Source organism: Micrasema longulum, unplaced genomic scaffold (assembly GCF_059751315.1).
Source record: "Micrasema longulum isolate JH-2025_06_02 unplaced genomic scaffold, ASM5975131v1 h1tg000745l, whole genome shotgun sequence".
Classification (NCBI taxonomy): Eukaryota; Metazoa; Arthropoda; class Insecta; order Trichoptera; family Brachycentridae; genus Micrasema; species Micrasema longulum.
Window position 1 is genome coordinate 518,499 of NW_028277939.1, and position 20,203 is coordinate 538,701.

General features: G+C 33.9%; 1 protein-coding gene across 4 annotated transcripts in view; it reads right to left on the reverse strand.

The window, feature by feature from the left end:
* Positions 1-19,183, reverse strand: part of CNT2 (Concentrative nucleoside transporter 2) — a 44,429-nt gene extending 25,246 nt beyond the window's left edge. For 2 of the 4 annotated variants that reach the window (XM_088230284.1, XM_088230288.1), the window contains exons 1-2: positions 7,740-8,006; positions 3,087-3,224 (exon numbers count right to left, since the gene is read on the reverse strand). In XM_088230284.1, the coding sequence (XP_088086410.1) occupies positions 3,087-3,197 (111 nt within the window). In that variant the 5' untranslated portion in view covers positions 3,198-3,224; positions 7,740-8,006. Of the gene's footprint in view, positions 1-3,086; positions 3,225-7,739; positions 8,007-18,943 lie in introns of those variants that run through there. The other 2 variants (XM_088230287.1, XM_088230286.1) reach the window with 2 other exon arrangements.
* Positions 19,184-20,203: the final 1,020 nt, after the last annotated feature.

Sequence of the window (20,203 nt, forward strand, 5' to 3'; positions counted from 1 at the left end):
CATGAAACAACGGGAAGCTATTAAAAATATGAGAGAGAAATAAGTCAATTTTGAAGTCGAATTAAATTGTGACATAACTGTCAGTTTTGGAAACGAGTGGCTAGATGATGTGGCTAGACTAGCTAGATGCTGCCCTATTAACGTACAAGAGCATCTAGGCGTAAAATGTTACTAATGTAAAAAATAAATTGAGTTTTTATATTTTTTCCGTCTGTTTTACTATCTTCCGGAGTGTACGTATCGAGACTCGAGCCGGCTTTGTAATTGCTCGGTAGATAAATACCGACGATCGTTAAGCATATTGTCTTGGCAAGTGTCAATAGTCCTTTAAAAATCATGTTCAAGCGAGCATTTTTTGCTTGAATTGGGATTTATTGGAGTTTAAAGTCGCTTTGAAGTGATCACTTTTTATTACGGAAGCCTATTTAAAATAAAAATGAGAACTATTTTTAATTTTAATGGCGTAAGGAACGTGGACTAATTTTTGCGGTCATTCATTGGTTCGTTTCGATCATATGATGTCAGAGAACATACCGAGGTAAGATACAGATAGTACAGAAGTTAAGCATACCGTCTCGATATGTACAGATGAAGATAGCGTTCACAATCGAGGCGCTTTTTAATTTTTTTCAAATGTTACTATATCATTGTCGACTGTTTGTTTCTTTAAAATAAATAAATAAATAACCACCTGTTTACAAATATTTAATAACATCTGTGCATAATCGCTTATTTGGACGATTCGCCCCTGGGTAAACATTCCGCAACCGTTCCAACTTATCGAGCAATTCAAAATTAGTGTTTGGATGCATAAGCATCTTAGTCTCGAGGATCAAATTCGTGTCGAAACTGGTAGCCCTGGGTGAAATCCGGTATTTTCTCTACAAACGTTTGGATAAACTCTAATTGAAGACCTCCTCGGAAGAAGTATCCATATGGAAAAAAAGACAGCTCGACCTGGTTAACTCTTAAAGGACTTTGGTAAATAATCCCTTTGCGCGCGGTGTTGTAACATCGTGTTACCACTAGTAAAAGATGGAATATTCTAAAGTTTAAACATTTGAAAAAAAAAACATAAAGACATACTTTTTAATAAATCTTTATTCATAATTTATGCAAAAAAACATATAATTTAGCCCTGTTATTGCAAAATAAATTAAAAATCACAAATACGCCGCTCATATTACACGCGTGCGTCCCCCATAACTGTCATCAACCGGCTGAAGACTGAATCTGTTTTAAACAACACCCGCCACAGAATAGCGTCTCTGTCTTCCTTGTCATGATTTTTATCTTCGTGCTCTCTCTTGTATAAGGTATCTGAATAGATGTGTTGCTAAATTAGCGGACTCATTCTTCGCGTAGCATGGATAAATATTTTTCGTATTAACATTTAGCATAGTTATACAAATTATACTTTGCAAATCAGGTGTGAAAATGTCAATTTTAAGATTACAGAAAATATGAATTCATTATTAAAAAACATAAGAGAGATATATCAAATCTTGTATCCTATGTCGACTAATGTGACATCACAGCCATCACCCACACAAGAGTTAATATCCGCCATTTTTTAATTTTTTTTTAAATTTAAATCTTAAAGTAGGGCACACATATCATACATATTGTTATGTGTGTTCTAATAATAACATTGCAAATATATTTAATTTATAAATTGTTTATCACATATGTCTTGACCATTATTTTAAATTTTGATATGTTTTTTTCTTCATAAATATTTTTTTCCATTTCGTAATACTTTTTAATTGCTTTAAATAAAATGGAATTTTGTGACTTTGCCTTTTTCCTAAATGGAAGTCTAATTTTGTTCTTTTCTCTAGTATTGTGATCGTGTTCATGCTGGTTCCGATCAATTTTTTTCCGAAATTCTGTTTTTTTATTAGAGTTTATAATTTTATGAACAAATATCATTGTATTGTAAAATATTCTTTGTTTATATGTTAATAATTTCATTTCATTTACCATCGACTTTACCCTCGTGTATATGTTTTTTTTTCAAAATGATTCTAAAGGCTTTATTTATTTTTATTTTATTTTTGCACCACAACAGGCCAGGAGGCCCAATTACAGCGGTGAATTACATCACAGAACACCCAGGCTTGAGAAAAATCACATTTAATTTTTGTGTTCTCACCGGGAATCGAACCCGGAACCTTCCGTCTGTGAGTCAAGCGTCTTGACCACTACACTATTTTGTAATACAGTTAGTTTTTCTATGTTTATTTAATTTATTTTATTAGGTAAACAAACAGTATGTACACAAATATTGCCAATTTCTTTATATATTAATGTAAGACACTCATGCACACACCAAAAAAATTGTTTACACTTAATACAATAATTTAAATTATGTTCAATATAATAAATGTAAAAGAAACGAAATGAAAAAATATGTATATATCAATAAAGTTAAATATCTGCTTCTCTCAAAATTTCCATAATTTTTTATCTAAATTGACATACATTGTCACAAAAAATATCAGCCTCGGTAAATATATTGTTATATTGGTCGCATATTCTAGGTATTGTAGATTGTTTCAAATAGTTTGTTGACGCGTTTTCTGTGTAAAACAGAAGACTTTGTCTTGTGGGTCTAGATGGCACACGGAATGGAAGTCTTTCAAGTAGGTTTGGAGAATCAATTTTATTATTTATTCATTCGAATAAAAATAACTGGTCTAACATTATTCTTCGAATTTTAAGAGAGTTTATTCCATGGTACTGCATACTTTCAGCATGATTAGAAAAGTTAATGTTTAACCGGTAGCCGTACTTGAAAAAAAAATTGGTGGACCTTTTCTAGTCTATTAATACTTACAGTCACATAGATCCTTTTAACTTTTTTACTTTTGATTCACATAGATCCTTATACGCGAAAACAAAGACTTTAACCATAGATATGAGTCAAAATCAGTGTTGCAATAAGAGAAAAAACATTCCAACACCTACCTAATGCTATATAGATCATTATTTCATTAAAAAATCACTTTTTGACCACATGTACTAAATATAGATCCTTCTTCCGCGGAGGTCTTCAATTATTGTAGTAGAAAATTTAGACTCACCGTTTTTTCTTCGTTGTGTTCATATCCAGCGTTGTCCGCCATCTTGTTAAAGGCTTCCACGGGGGTCACTGGAGAGTAGGAGTTCCGTTTATACCTCCACTTCCTTATCATCCAACATTATTGGCTGTTCTCTGTCACCTGGGAAGAATATTAACAGTAATTAATATTCAGCTCGCCCACCACATCATGCCTCTGAAATAATAATATTGAAGATGTCCATGTATACAATGTATAGGGTTTAAATATTACAATAAAAGAATAGTTTAAAACATTTTAAAAAAGGAAAGAAGCATTGACAAACATAAGGGACATCGAGACAAGATTTGCACTTAAATTTATTTCAACAGAGAGGAAAAACATTACTGAGAAGGGAATAAGGACCTCTAGCCATTTACAGGACTTATCTGTCATTGGGTGGTTTAAGTGGTACTCCCTGGGGAGGAAATCCAGCCAGTCTGCAAGCATTTGGACCTACTCAAACATTGTTGAATCAACTACATGGTAAAAGAAGAAGTATAAAAATTGAAAAATTGTTTTCAGGCGTTGCCTAGTAGGTGATTTGGTTCAGCCGGGTGAATCTCACCCACGTGATAAAGGTTTCAGCTCCTTTATTTATTTACTGTATTATCTATATACTCGTTGTATGTCAATTTACAGTCCAAAACAACTCCTAAATCTCCGATGGACTTAACTACATCAATTTTGGAGTTTTCTATTACGCACTAAGGAAATCAGAATTCTAATAGCAGACACACTTTTACACGTTGTTTTATTCTATTACCGTGTACGCGAGCAGCCTATCGTGTGTGTAAAATTGTTTACGAGCTAGTTTTCGTTTTTTTAAAAGTGAAATAAAAAATTATGTTTAAATTTTTTATTATGTATTATTAAAATTAAAAGAATATTAAAATATTTATAGTTTATGCTATGATTTTGCAAGAAACGAAGCAAAAATCAAAACTAATGAAATTGAATGCTTTTTTCACAAAAGTCTGAGAATTTAATTAACAGAGAGGGGAAACATTTTTGACGAGGGAATATGGAAGTCTAAGCATCTACAGGGCTTATGGCTTGTCATTGGCTGGTTTAAGTGGCCACTTTACACACTGTGTAACATCCACCATTTTGCCTATTTTATTATTTATTTTATTTCTTTATTTTATTTTATTTAGAAAACATACAGTCATACAAAATCAGTATTAAAAACAACAATTTTTTAACATAAAAAGACCAATTAAGTTTTCATAAATTAAAAAGATATAAACATTAAATGTGACAAAAAATAAAAAATAAATAAGAATTTTAAGTGAAAAAAGGATAATTGTTGACATTTGCGTTTTCCATGGAGGTAATAAATTAAAATAAATAAAAATACCGAATGTACACTCCGAGCCATCCACGCACACACACGAACGCACATATAAAACATACACAAACATATACATTACATGCGGCACATATACATAGCATAAACCACTCAAGATGCACATTCAGCAACTATCCCAAATAATCGACCCCATGAAGAAATTTTCTGAACAAATGCAACGTGCAGTTAAAAATGTCTACATCAATACTGAGTCCGTTATAATTTCTACAGGTACGTCTAATGAATGAATTCGAGGTATAATTGTTTGTACTAGTTGGTACATAAAAAGGGAATTTAATCTAGTATAGCGAAGAGGACAACGGAAACCAATATTTTGTAAAAGATACGGCGAATCAACTATGTTATTGAGAATTTTGAAAAGAAAAATTAAATCATATCTAAGGCGCCTTTTTTGTAGTGATTCTATATTAAAATTGATCAAAGATGCGCCGTAATCATTTTCAATGTTACCAAAACGATATTCCAGGCTCCTTATAAATTAATTTTGAATGTTTTCAATTTGATTAAATGTTTGCCTATGTTTGAAAATTCATATTCCTTCAATTCTTCCATCTCTCGATTTTAGTGAAGTAGATGTTTGAACTACACAGTGTGTAAAGTGGCCACTTAAACAGGCCTAGATGCCCATACTGCTATTTTCACTTCTCTAAGGTGTTTTCCATCCCTGTTGTAATTTGAAATGTGTTAATCATCATTTAAAATAAATAAAGCTAGGGTTTCCTAGGACAGCGGTGCCCGTATCTTAACGGCCGTAGTGAACGGTGATGCGGTGGAAAGCCGTCGTAGTGGTGACTAGAGAGTGGTTTTATTTTTTAACGGTGTTATCAACACCATTTTTATAGAATACCACTCTCTAGTCACCGTTACGACGGCTGTCAACCGCGTTAATGTTCACTACGGCCGTTAAAATACGGGCACCGCTGTCCTAGGAAACCCGAGCTTAAGAGATATATATCTTGTTTCGTATGTAGCCTAGTGGTGACATCACAGTCACACAAGAGATAAATAATAAAAATACAACAATATTTTGAGTTTGTCCAAATTTTGTAGACAAGGATCGATTCGACTTCCTGGGGAGCTGTTAATATTAATATATTACAACAGAGATGAAGAACATTTTAGAGAAGGTAATATAGACGTCTAGGCATCTACAGAGCTTATGACCTGTCACTTGTTGGTTTAAGAGGCCACTTTACACACTGTGTAACATTCACCATTCTGCCCATATTTGAACATCTGTATTCCTTCAATTCTTTTATCTGTTAATGTTTGTGAAGTTAAAGAGCTGAAACCTTTATTTATGCGGGTGAGATTCATCTAATTGAATTATTTCACCTACATACTAGACTAAGCAACGCCTGAAAATGTTATTTTTCCAATTTCTATACTTCTTCATGGACCAGGTGGATTTTTCGTCAATTTTTTAGTTTGTCCAAATTTTTGTAGACAAGGACTGAATGTAACTCCCTGGGGAGCTGGTCATATTAACATATTACAACAAAGATGAATAATAAAGAAGTCTAGGCATCTACAGGGCTTACGACCTGTCATTGGCAGGTTTAAGTAGCATTTTTATACACTGTGTAATCATTCACCATTCTGCCCATATCTTAACATCTATAAGTCCTGTAGATGCCTTGTCTTGTATATTACCTTCCATAAAATGTTCTTCATCTCTGTTGTAATATTTTAAATGAAAATACATTAAAAATCACTCATGCCTCGTGGTGTTATGGTCAGCGCGTTTGCCTACCATGCAAGAGCTCTCGGGTTGATATAAAATATTTGTATAAAAGGTGTTTTTTTTTACACTAGAATATTTCATAGATCCTGTACTGGTACCCGAAGCGTAAGACTGATCACCTTGCCTTCATGCGACAAAATTGATTGAGATATTAAATATTTATTTTAAAGAAACAGTCGACAGAGATATAGTAACAATAAAAAAATACATTTTAAAGACAGACTAGCGAGGTTTCTAAATAAGAATCATACACATTATTAAATTTTGTTACAACAAAAGGGTGTGTTTATGTGTATTTTCATGAGAGTAAGTGTGAATGTGTGTTTGTGTGTATTATAGTCCTTAAAATATAGCTTGGTTAAAATGACAGCTGTCAAACTAATGTCATTAGTGATGGAAAATTACTGATCACCGATCAAATTGATTTCATCTGTTTTTTCATGCAAACATGAAACTCTGTTTCCGAAAATTGATATAAAAACGCAAAAACAAGCCTATTATAGTGTGTTTAAGACAATTATTCACCAAAAAATGAGACATTTATACTTTTTTCATGAACAACATCAAATTATTATTTTTTTATTCTATAATTTACATTGATCAATTTGTCCCATCTCGTTTTTGCAAAATGATGTAACCATGTAAGAACGTCGTTAATAATTAGATTTATTTTGTTTTTTTTTTTTTAGTTTTAAAGCTGATTTTATATTTAAATTTATTTCAACAGAGAGGGAAAGCATTCTTGCGAAGGGAATATGGAAGTCTAGGGATTTACAGGGCTTACGACCTGTCATTTTCTGGTTTAAGTGGCCACATTCCCATCCTGCCTATGTTTAAACATCCACATTTCCTCAACACTTCCAACTGTTGACTTTTGTGAAGTAAAAGAGCTGAAGTTTTGGTTCAGCCGGATGAATCTCACCCACGAGATAAAGGTTTCAGCTCTTTTATTTCACAAAAGTAAACGGATATAATAACAGATAATTCAGACAAACATAGGCAGAATGGTGAATGTTACACAGTGTGTAAAGTGGCCACTTAAACCAGCCAATGACAGGTCATAAGCCCTGTAAATGCCTAGACTTCCATATTCCCTTCTCAAGAATGTTTTCCCTCTCTGTTGAAATAAATTTAAATATGAATAACTCCCTAGGGAGTAAATCCAGCCAGTCTGCAAACATTTGAACATACAGCTGATTTTATATATTTATGTTGATTTATGTGTCAAGCATTGTATTAAAAAATAAATTAACACGCTAGATACAAATGATTTTTCGTGTGTCAATATAAATAACTCCTTAGACGTTACTACAAAGTAATGTCGTCACTTTTTCTGACAAATGTCAAGCTATATTTTAAGGACTATAGTGTGGGAGTAAGTGTTTAGGTGTGTGTCAGTATAAGCGTCATTAATATGCTGCGATTTGTGAACAATCCAGTGCTCTATGCACCATTAGGTGTGGGAAAAGAATGATGATGATTTTAAATTACTGTTTTTTTTTTTTAATATTAAAAACATTACGTGACTAAACTGAACACAGCGGGGAACAGCAGCGACCCACAGCTAGCCTCTCTTCTTCAGCTCACAAACTTGACAGATCTTCGAATTCACCGCCCTACGAACCGCTTTTTTAATGATTTTTTTTACCCGGGGTACGCCCAAATAATTTTAAATTTTAATAACAATCTTCGTTATATAAATATACATACAATTAATATGAAACTTTATCACTAATCAGTTTATCTCTAACTCGCGATCTGCGTATATTGGCTGTTGACAGGGTATCGCGTTGTGTACGAGAACGCTATGATTAGCGTAGAGCTTCATTCAGATAAATTTGCAGATAATAAATGCGCGTTATCTGTCTAATATAAAAGATTACAAATAAAACACGATTTAAAGGAAGATAAACATTTTATCTACGGCAGAATTTTAAATGGCCGCTGTGTAAGGGCAGCGCGTTAAAAGGCAAGAAAATCGTGCGATTTTGACATTTTAAAAAGCCGTTCTCAGCCCAGGGCCTCTATTATGATGGGAGATAAAGACGTCATACCTTCACCTTGACGGTACAGTTGAATATAAATTCGCTCTAGCGATTATAAAGATATACTACCGACCCCCGACCTTCAAGTTTTGGGTAGGTACATCAATATGAAACAAGGGGAAGCGTACGTCGCGGTACACATATCTACACTCTTAAATGACATAGCTTCAGTATGTCTCCCGACCGACTACAAAGGTATACTACCGATACCCCCCACCATCAAGTTTTGATGTAAGTACATCGTTTTATACCGACGGGTCTAGAACCCGTCGATACGTTTATCTACGCATTAAAAGTGTCAAAAATTTTGCTCCACCGAGCAATTTTTCCTTTAGTTATGATTTTTTTAAACTTTTAATCGTTTTGAGGTTGGCACTTTTTTTCTTAAAAGCCCATTAAAAATATAAAAGAGAAATTAGTAAATTTTAAAGTCGAATTAAATTCCGATATAACTGTCACTTTTATAAAACGAATGCCTAGATGGGAAAATAATGTCGCTAGGTTCTCTCCTATGAACAAATAAGAGTATCTAGGCGTCAGACACAGATTATATGCGTCAGAAAGTTACCACTCTAAAAAAATAATTGAGTTATTTTATTTTTTCAATCTGTTTTACTATCTTTCTGAGTGTATGTATCGAGACGTTAAGGCAGCCGGCTTTGAAGTTGCTCGGTAGATAAATACGTTAGGCGTACCGTCTAGGTGATTTTCAAAAGTCATGCAAAATTCATGTTCAAGCGAGCATTTCTTGCTTGAATTGGGATTTATTGGAGTTTATAATCGCTTTTAAATGAGCACTTTTTATTTTTTTAAAAAGCCATTTTTCTTAAATTTTATTGTACACGCGGAAACATTGATTGACACAACAGAGTAGATAAGTAAAGGGAAACTGAATTAATGAAGTTTAAACTTAAAAAAATATACAAATTTTATTTTACATGAAGCGGATATTTCTATGTCATGTTAAATACTATTTGATATTTTAAAAATAATCTCGGTCAAATGTCCACCACTGCGTTGTTTAATCCGAGAGGTACAATTTTTGTCAGTTCTCTCAAAATAAGCAAAAAATAAGCTAACATTCCATTAAATCAATTAAAACCAATGTTCTCATAAATAAAAAGTAGCGTAAAAAATTAACTACCCTGGCAACACTAACAAAATATCCATTGTGTTTTTTTGACAATCTGACAGGTGGAAAAATAATAAAAATTTTGGGAAATGCATTTGCTACTTACACATAAAATGTGATCCCGTCCTGTTTCTTTTTGATTCCAGCAGCATTTCTACACTTTAAAACGGCACAATATAGTTGAATTTAAATCGGGAGTTGCGTACTGAGCGACGTCTACAAAGAAACGTAAAACTACTCGTTTAAGAGTAGTTTAGTCGCCTTCTGTTTGATGCGCGTATGCGTTATCTGGACTGTTCTTAATTCTATGACTTCGACATTGACGAGCGATAAAATAATTTTGAAATCACGTTTCTAGTGAAACATCATTTGATATTGGATTAAAAATAAGTACAGCTATATTTGTTGCACATTTGTTGATACGTCATCATGATAACATTGATCAGTGTTGTAAATTATGTAAATGTTAAATGTAAAAAGTTAAAAAACAAAAAAAGTACCTACTCGTCATTCAAACAAATGCCGAGCGTTTTACAAAAAGGAAGTTTGACAGCTGAAGTTATAATGTCGCATTCGACTGTCAATGTCGAGTGCTTTGGGGCACTCGAGATAAAGTCGATTGGTTTTTAATCGACTGCATTCGTATGGGTGGTTCACGAATGCTGTCACTCGTCGAATATGGTATTTTCATAAACTGGGAAATGAGTTTAAATGTATCGAGTATTGAAAATGAGTAAATGAAGTGCGTAAATTGCAAAGCGTGGCTCTCAAGGACTTCTACCTAAACCTTTCTTGTAAGATCTGAGTGAAAATTATTTCTGGTTTAATCTTCTTCTTCTCGGTTAAGATCGATTAATTTGGTATCAGCTAAAAGCTAACTCCTGAGACTTTGAGTTTCAGCGGTTCTTTCCTCTCCTCGGTGGTCTTCCGGGCAGACGGCAAACGGCCGGGATTTCGTGGGCAATGGTCTGGGGATTTTAGAGCTGTCGATTAATGAAATTATTGACGTAATCTCTCCAAAATCTATTTACCATGCAATGGGTATCGCAAATCCGTCTAACTTCTTGACTCTAGATTCTGCCTCTTTTGGGTTTCCCTGCGATTGCCTTTAGTACTTTCATCTCTGACGTTCTGAGCAGTTATTTAGTTTTTCTATTTAGTTTTTCTACTTGGTTTTTCGTATTTTTTATTTTCTCTCTATCTATCCTCGCCTTTGTTGTATACACCGTGATTTGGTCTGACACACGTTTTGTATATCCGAATTATGTTTCCAATAATCATGTGTTTATTGTACTGTACGACATTTCTAAGGCATTCAGATGTTTACTAACTGAGATGGATATGTTCTCATCATCACTATGGCAGCATCATCTGCATGGCATGTGATATTAATGACCTTATCTCCTTTAGTGGATTCACTACTTTTTTTTTCTTAAAAGCGTTTTTTTATATATATTTATTCTGCTCGTGTAAGAAAAGGGTTTAGGCGTAAATATTGTTGTTGTATATTTAGTTATAAAGGTGCTAAACTTACTCTGTTTCTTTGTTGTTCTCAATATTTGTTATTTTCTAAATGCTAATATTATTTATGTCCCGAATTGAGTTGTTGTAACTCCTGGGAATGTAATTTAACGTATTATACTTGTAAAACACTTTGTGTTATATGATTTATAAATAAAAAATAATATTTTTATGATTAAAAGCATTTTACTATAAACGTTTGAAATTAATGTTTTCATTCATAATTTCCTGTTTTAAGTTTGAACGAAATAAAACGGCCCGTAACTGGCCAAAAGGTTGATGACGTCACGCGTGACTAATGGATTCTACGTTCACTCAAATCATATCTTGAGATCGTCTGACGCGAGCGGCTTGTAGCTTTTTATTTGTTTTTTATAGTTAAATTTCGTCTTTTTCTTTGCCTTTTTTTGTTTCCATTTATAAGCTTCCATAGCAGTATGACTGACATTGGTTTTTTACAAGGAAAATCCAATAACTTGCCCAAAATAGATATAATCATGATGGGTATTTTTTTATCATCCGATGCAAACTTTTTCTCAGAACCAATAATAGGTTTCCACAAATTAAACTCAGTAACAAAAGTACAGAAATATAATTCAAATATAAACAATAATATTAACGTTCAAAGAATAAACGATTTTGGTATTGTAGTACCTGTCAAGCCAAATAAGTGCTAATTTCAGTGCTGATAGTATATTTGTATAGTCTACAGTCCACATCATTAAATTTAGTTTTGTGTAATGAACAAGACCTACGGAAAAAAGCATAGTGGTTTGTTTAATTTTAACATCTCGTTTCATAACGTTCAAATGCGTTCGATCATTTTTTATGCATTTTTTCATTAGGTACTAGAAATGGCCAAAAAAGCTTTATTTGGCGTCTTCACTGTAATGTTTGTGCACATCGGAGCTATGCAGTACTTGTATCTTATAACTAAAGATATTTTATGGGCGTTAATTAGTTAAAATGGTGTAAAACAACCGATTACAACAAGCAGGCTAAACAAATTCGTATGAACTTGTTTGAGCGGTCAGTCGGATTCGTAACGCGTGACGTCACAAGCCCATTGGCATCCGAATGGTCGTTTTGGCGCCAATTCAAAGTATACGTTTTTAACAGATCGATTGACAAGATACGAAGATGTTAAAATATATTAATTTATTATTTAAAAGACCTTACAAAAAGCATTATACTGTTACACTTGTAGGCTACCGTATTTATTTAAACTAAGTATTACGTCAGAGTGACGTAGTAACCACGAGAGGTTACGTTTCTAAAGCTAGGGTTTCCTAGGACAGCGGTGCCCGTATTTTAACGGCCGTAGTGAACGGTGATGCAGTGGACAGCCGTCGTAGCGTCGACTAGAGAGTGGTTTCCGAGGTAAACGATGTTAAATGGTGTTGATAATACCGTTTTCCTAGGAAACCACACTCTAGTCACCGTTACGACGGCTGTCCACTGCATCACCGTTCACTACGGCCGTTAAAATACGGGCACCGCTGTCCTAGGAAACCCTAGCTTAATCCAGCCTCAAAGAACTGCGTATGGATTTATATAATGCAAGCTTTAGTCCTATGGAGGCGTAGGTTCGATACAAAAAATAGGGACATTTATTTTTCCCACGGACATCCTGAGATTCACGCAAAATTATATTTCTCACGTACTAAAGCATACTACAGTCTGTATTAAATGCCGCAGCAAGACTTATTTTTGAAATCTCTAAGTTCAGACATATCACTCCACTACTTCGGGAATTACACAGGCTACGTTTTCCACGGAGGGTGGAAAACAAACTCTGTCGGCTTATGTACAAGTTACTGCACATCTCTGCCCCTGAATATCTAAGGGAACCCAGCATTCCGGATGAACTAGCTGACACACGTCTTCGCTTAGATCAGCTACATCTACGTCGAAATGAAAAGTTATTGTACCTCTACGCAAACAGCGCACTAAATTCGGCGAACGCGCGGTCGCAGGCCCTGCGGCATGGAATGCTCTCCCAGCAGAGGTCCGAAACTGTAACAGTGAAGTGATGTTTCGGAAGAAACTTAAAACCCACTTGTTCTCTAAAGCATTTGAATAAATTCTTAGCATGTGGCGACAAAGTACATTATTTTTCTTAAATTAAAAAGTTAAAATTAAATTTGTATCTGTATAGAATCACTTTGTAAAGCGCCCTTGAGGTATTATATTACAAAAATGGCGCTTTATTAGTTATCCATAATAATAATAGTTAAACGACCGTTTTAAATAAAAATACGTGATTTCAATGCAGAAACATGTGGGATATTCATATTGGTCCAAGATAGCTTTACCAGATGGTCAAGTGCCAAATGCATCAGAACTCTGGGTATCCTGTGGAGGACGTAATTTCTACCACCAGCTTACTAAATACAATACGTACTATGTAAGTACATAACACAGTAAGTTATTTACAACTCGCTGAAAATGGCTACCAAAATTTAATTTTTAAAGAAAAAAAAATCACGCCTAAAAATTAACTATAATAAAAATCAGATTAAAAAACACTTTTACTTAGATATTTCTGATAAAAAATAGACATCATCATCATCATTTCCTTTCCGCAACTAATGGTGCATATGGCACTGCATTGGTACACCAATCGTAGCGTATCTTGATAAATTTTGTTACATGAAGGTAAGGTGATCAGTCGTTCGCTTCAGGAACCTGTCCAGGGCCGCGATTATGAACGACTATTTTCATCGGTATCGTTTTCGGTAAGGGCAGGTATAAAGGTCATAAAAACGGTAAGAAGTTTTTTTAAATTAAATATTACAACCAGAATTATCTTCTTTTTAAAAAAAATGAGAATACAATTCTATAAAAAAATGTTTAAACTCAAGTATTTCAATCAATTTTTTTTAAAGTATTGCCGAAGGCATAACTTTACGTAGAAATAAAGGAAAATGTCACAAAAATTAATGTGATTTAAAATGCTAGTATTTCTTTTCGAAATCAAAAAATTAAATTTTGCTGCAGCCACTTTTATGTTCAATTTACTATCTTCAAATTATTTTAACAAATTTGAGTTCAATACTTAGTGTTTATTGAAATCCCAGATATCTAAGTTCAGTCTAAATGTTGAATGGCGTAATCTTCCGGTCTAAAAGTAATTACATTTTAGTTACATAAAACTTTTAAGTATATTTTTTAGCAAAAATACCTTTGAAAATTATTGTTTTTATCTATTTTATGTTTTTTTTTATTTTTATTATTGCGCAAATAAATAAAAAAAAAATCGTTTTAAAATGGTAAAATCGGATGATTTCCTAATTTTGCGTTCGTTTTACCAGACTACAGCCTTAAGGAAAAATATCACATTTATCCTGCAAAAAACAGTTATTTCAAATAATAAGTTCGATTAAAATTCATTCCTTAATTTAATTTTGAAGCTCAAGATGGTCACCGAGGGGCTCGAAGAAAACGAAGAAGAAGATGTCCTGGCTGCCTAATATACGAGACTGGACTGGCTTTAGAACTGTGGAGCGGATTTTTCGGGCAGCACAGGACAAAGAGACCATCGCCAGAGTTATTGCCAACGATATGCTTTTGCTTTACAAAATTATGACAGGAATGATTGACTGTACAGAGCTGCTTGGTTTAATAACAATACATGTGCCAGCCAGGATTTGTAGACGGTACCACCTGTTTCATGTACCAATAAGTAAAACATCGTATGTTAAAAATGCTTTTTTTCGTAGGACTTTTTCAATGTACAATACAAAATTTGTAAATATAGATTACACAAACATCACTCTGTCAGATTTAAAATTTGCACTAAAAATGTATTATGTAACTTATAATAATAATAATAAAAATAAATATGTACATCTCCCCTCTCCTCCTTATCCTCTCTTCAAGCATTCTTGTCCTTACCCCGCCCAATTTACAGTAACTTAATGTTCTTAAAATAAATATTTAAAAAATCTTTGATTATTGAGTACATGAAAATGACATTTTTATGTGTATAAATTGTATGTATTTATTTAATATGTAATATATTTTCTTTACTAACTTTGTATACTATGTGGAAATCTGTTATTAGTTCCGAGTTTATACACTATATCTGTTTGTTTACTAAAAATATGTATGTAGAACTGTTGATTTCCCAAATAAAATAAAATAAAATAAAATATAGAAGATTTATTTATTCATTCGTTCATTCATTCGAATAATTACTGCATTCAGACTTTCATCCGAATGAATTTAGTATTCGAATGCATTCGATTATTTTCATTCGAATGAATCTCTCGTCACAATTTTGCTACAGTTATCAATTATTTAAGTAGAGTTGACTTTCTCTTCACGAAATGTGTGTGTACGTATCCGCCCAGTTGAATTCAAGTTCATAGGCATTGCAAAAAATAACCTCATTTCACGGTAGTATGCGTATTATTTCAGGGATACGTTATTATTATTTTCTTGCGAGTGCCTGGCCGGTTACCCGATTCCATAAACTCTTTTATGTAAATGTATCTACAAAAAACTACAGCGCACACTCGCCAATAAGTTTGCAATGAATACGCAAATGATTTGGATATACGGGGTGTTCATTAGACGCTGTCACATCCGAAACCACGACGATCAGTATGCGCAAAAATATATATTTTTAGAACGATTAAAATTAAAAAAAATAAAATATAAAAAAAGCAAATGGTTCCTTACTTTTGCAGGAGAGAAACGAGGAGGGAGGAGGGGGTAGTCTGCGGGGGCGAACTGCGTATAGAAGCGATTATGCACAGCTTACCATTATCATCATCATCAGCCGTCTCTTGTCCAATGTTGAACATAGGCCTCCCCCTTTAGTCTCCATATTGCCCTATCCTGAGCCAACCGCATCCAACCACTTCCTGCAACTCGTCTAATGTCATCAGACCACCTTGTCTGAGGCCTGCCGACACTTCTTCTACCCGTTCTGGGTCGCCATTCCGGGACTTTCTTGGTCCATCTAGAGTCTGTGATTCTGGCTATATGACCAGCCCAGCTCCATTTCTGGTTGGCAGCCCTGTGGACCACATTGGTGACCTTTGTTCTCGCTCTAATCCATGTACTGGTTTTTCTGTCTCTCAACGAAATACCCAGCTTACCATTATAATAATGTTTTATTGTAACTTTATATGCAGAAAAACAAATAAATAATTACTATTTATTTTAATCATTTCCACCGTTTGTATTTTTATCCTAATATAAATATAAATTTTAATAAAGCGCGCTCAGCGCCTGCGGTGAGCCAAGAAACTAGCCGATTATTCCAGCTTATTTCTTCATACAAATAAGTATACTATATTTTGAATGTATTAAAACTAAGTGCGGGTTTTTTCTCTTAGATTAAACTTGCAGATTACACAAATTATTTGAAGATTCTTGATTTGGAAAATAGTACGCGTATTTCAAACATAGTTTCTTAAGGACTATTTTTTTGAGATGGTACTTTTGACATAAGACCATAATTACTTTCATGCGTCATATTGCAGGACATATGGCGCTCGACGCGGACGTTTTTAGCACTATTAATTTATATAACATTTCGGCCAGTTGAAATTTCATTTGTATACCTAATATCGACTGAATTCATTGTGCTATTATTTATTTATTTTAAAATAAGTAATGCATTAAATTAATGAATATTATATAACATGAAGCTACGTCGTTTGAGTTTATTTCATAGATGAGAGTGGTTGTATCACTCTTCTGTGTGATTCTCCACAGAAAAATAGCAATTTATAGTATAATATATTACTTACATTATATTATTATGAACCTCCGATGTAGGTACAAATGTAAGATATTTTTTTATAGCTTACCTGTAAATAAAATCACTATTCGTTACTGCTACATACATACTTAGGTAATGCTATGGAGTGCTATATGTCCTATAGCACTCCACGCGGCCGTTTTTAGCACTAGTAATTACTAGAACAATGCGGCCAGTTGACATTTCAAGTGAATACCTAATATCAACTGAATTCATCGTGGTATTTTTTTTTTTTTCATGAATCATATATTAAAGTAATGGATAATATATCTATATAATATAATATATCACGAAGTTACATCGTTTGAGTTGATTTCATGGATGAGAGTTGTTGTATCACACAGAACCACAGAAAAATATCGATTTATAGTATATATTACTTACATTGTATTATGTTCCTACTATGAAGGTACAAATATATAATATTTTTTATGGCTTACCTGTAATTAAAATTACCATTCGCCACTAGTAGGTTCTGCCGTGCAAATGAGGAAACACCGATACACATTATTTGTGGATGTGATGCTTTACATCATAAAAGGAGCCTCATCCTCGGGGGACCACTGATTAAACAAGAGGATGTTAAAGATCTCGCCTCCTACCTAATAGTACGTTACTTTACGGATCTGGGCTTGGGGGGGGGGAGATTTAGCCAAATGTAAACTCTCGCCTTCCACACAGTAGCCAGGCTCTTTATAGACCCGGGCTTTGAGGGCGAGAACCATTCACGGGGACCCGTCACACTAGATCTTCACAGGTCGCAGTGACGTCAGGAGCTTGCATAGCACTGACACCACCACTTAGAATAAGAATAAGACCCTTATTAATTTTAAATAGTAAAAAGAAAAAAAATCCTCAAGCAAAACAGCTCTTCCGCAGTATTTTCTTAAAAATAGCCTCAAAAATCTAATTGATTTAATCAGTGACTGATTTGAAACAAAAATACAATGATTAAATGATATCAGGGCCGCGATTACAATCGGAAGGTAAGGACGTCATATCTTCACCACGACGTCATAGATGAAGATAAATTCTCTCGAACGGTTACGAAGATATACTATCGACCCCCCCCCACCTTCAAGTTTTTGGTAGATACATCGATATGTCACAAGGGGAAGCGTACGTCACGGTAAAAGTGACATAGCTTCATTATGACGTCATAATTGAAGACATATTCTCCAGAGCGATTTCGAAGATGCACTACCGATCCCCCCACCATCAACTTTTGATGTAAGTACATCGGTTTCTACCAAGCTATCTCCACCGAGAAATTTTCCCTTTAATTACGATTTATTTACATTTTTAATCGCTCCGAGATTGGCACTTTTTTCCTTAAAAGCCTATTAAAAATATGAGAGAGAAATAAGTCAATTTTGTTTGCAAATTGAATTCCGACATAACTGTCAGTTTGGAAAATTAACGCCTAGGTGCACAGATAATGTGGCTAGATTCTGCCAACATAACAAAAGAGCATCTAGAAATCTAGACGTAAAAATTATATACTAAAAAAATAATGTTGTTATTATGTTTTTTCCGTCTGTTTTACTGTCTTTGTCGCTCGGTAGATAAATACAGACGACAATCATAAACAAGTACCTAGGTACCTACATATCAATGAAAAGTCATTTTCCTTTTATCCGGACAGTTTTGCACGCTTCACGAGTCATTTTTCTTTTATTATTATTTATTTTTATTTAATTACTACCTCAAAACAAAATCTGATCTTAGTTCTTTCTTTTCTTTTGGTTTCGAATTGAATGTCAAGGTCACGTCAAAACCCGGAAAGAATGACTAAATTCGCATTGAGCATGAGTTGAGTGACATTATTTTAGAATGCTCAGGGCGGTCTAACTTTTATTCATTAACACGTATTCCCGTATTTTCTCCATAAGAGAGGAGTGATTTTTGCATGATTTTCATTTGAGCACAACGAAACCTTTTAGCCAATCGCATGAGGAGGTAAAACGAAAAACTAACCCTTATTACGAATATATAAATAGCTCAAAAAAGGCGAAAATTAATAACGTGTGTCCTTATTTAAGAAAAAAACGTTTGTCCAACCAGCTAATAGCATGCAAGCTAACGTTCGGGCAGGACAACGTCTGTCAGGTCCGCTAGTAACAAATAAAAAATATAGGATACAACCACAGAGCTTCCTCAGTATGTGCTAGCAACGCTTTTTTCCCCCTTTTAGAGAGCGTTCAGAATCGCAATTCTAGAATCGTTTTTTTGTTTGCAATTTATACGTTTACCTTTCTGATCCAGTGTTGTGTGAACTGAAGATTTCAAAGAGTAATAAATTAATTAATTGTTTACGAAACACTATTCAAATAAAGTTAAGTACTTAAGGAGTAATTATTCGTTAATGTCAACACAATTTTCATTATATTTTTTATTGTCACAGATAAAGCGCTTTTCTACGAATCAGTTTGACGTTTGAATTCGCGCTCTTTTCAAAATAATTTTCCCATGGCCCGCGCGCACGCGCACTATCACCCGGCGGCTTTCCAAAGAACTAAATTATGTGTCAAAATAATATTTTAAATCATGTTTTAAATAGTGATGCGCGTACCCAATAGATTAATTTATTATTAACATTTGAGATACATTTCCGGTCTTTTTATATGATCGTAATCATCACCCCCCTTTCCGTACCGAGTGGTGCATAGGTTACTGCACTAGCAAACCAAAATTTTTTCCAACAATCTTTCATGCCATAGAATTAAGCCGCATAAGCACATCAAACAGAAGGTGACTAAACTACTCATAAATGAGTAGGTTTACGTTTTGACGCAGTAGTTTTTTTGTAGACGTCGCTCAGTACGCAACTCTTGATTTCAATTCAACTATGCCGTGTTGTGTCCTTTTAAAGTGTAGAAATATTGCTAGGATCTTAAAGAAACAAGATGGGATCCAATTTTCATTAGTTCTCTCATTAGATGAGCAAAGTTGGGTAAAAAAATTTACTACCCTGGTAACACTAATGAAATGTCCACTTTGTTTCTTCGACAATCTGACAGATGGCAAAATAATTCAATTTTTAAGAAGGTTATGCATTTGTAACTTACACATTCAGTTGCTAATTACGCATGAAATGTGATCCCATCCTGTCTCTTCAAGATCATAGCAGTATTTCTACACTTTAAAAGGACACAACACGGCATAGTTGAATTCAAATCAGGAGTTGCGTACGTCTACAAAGAAACTAATAAGTCATTACGTAATACTATTCATTTATGAGTAGTTTAGACGCCTTCTGTAGTTTCTGGACTATTCTAAAGTCTATGCTTCTACCATTCATTTTCATTTTCAACATAAAAACAGTAATCAATTTCGTTTGACCAATTTTTCGGAAAAAAAAATATTCTCAGAATTTTTTACTATCCGAATGGGGTTAGAATAGGGTAAATTGATTCGGATAATTGGAGTTCCACTGAACCAAGTGACTGCTTCCCTAATCGAAAACCTCTCTACACGTTCCTGGATGATTCACATTGTTAGAAAAATCAAAA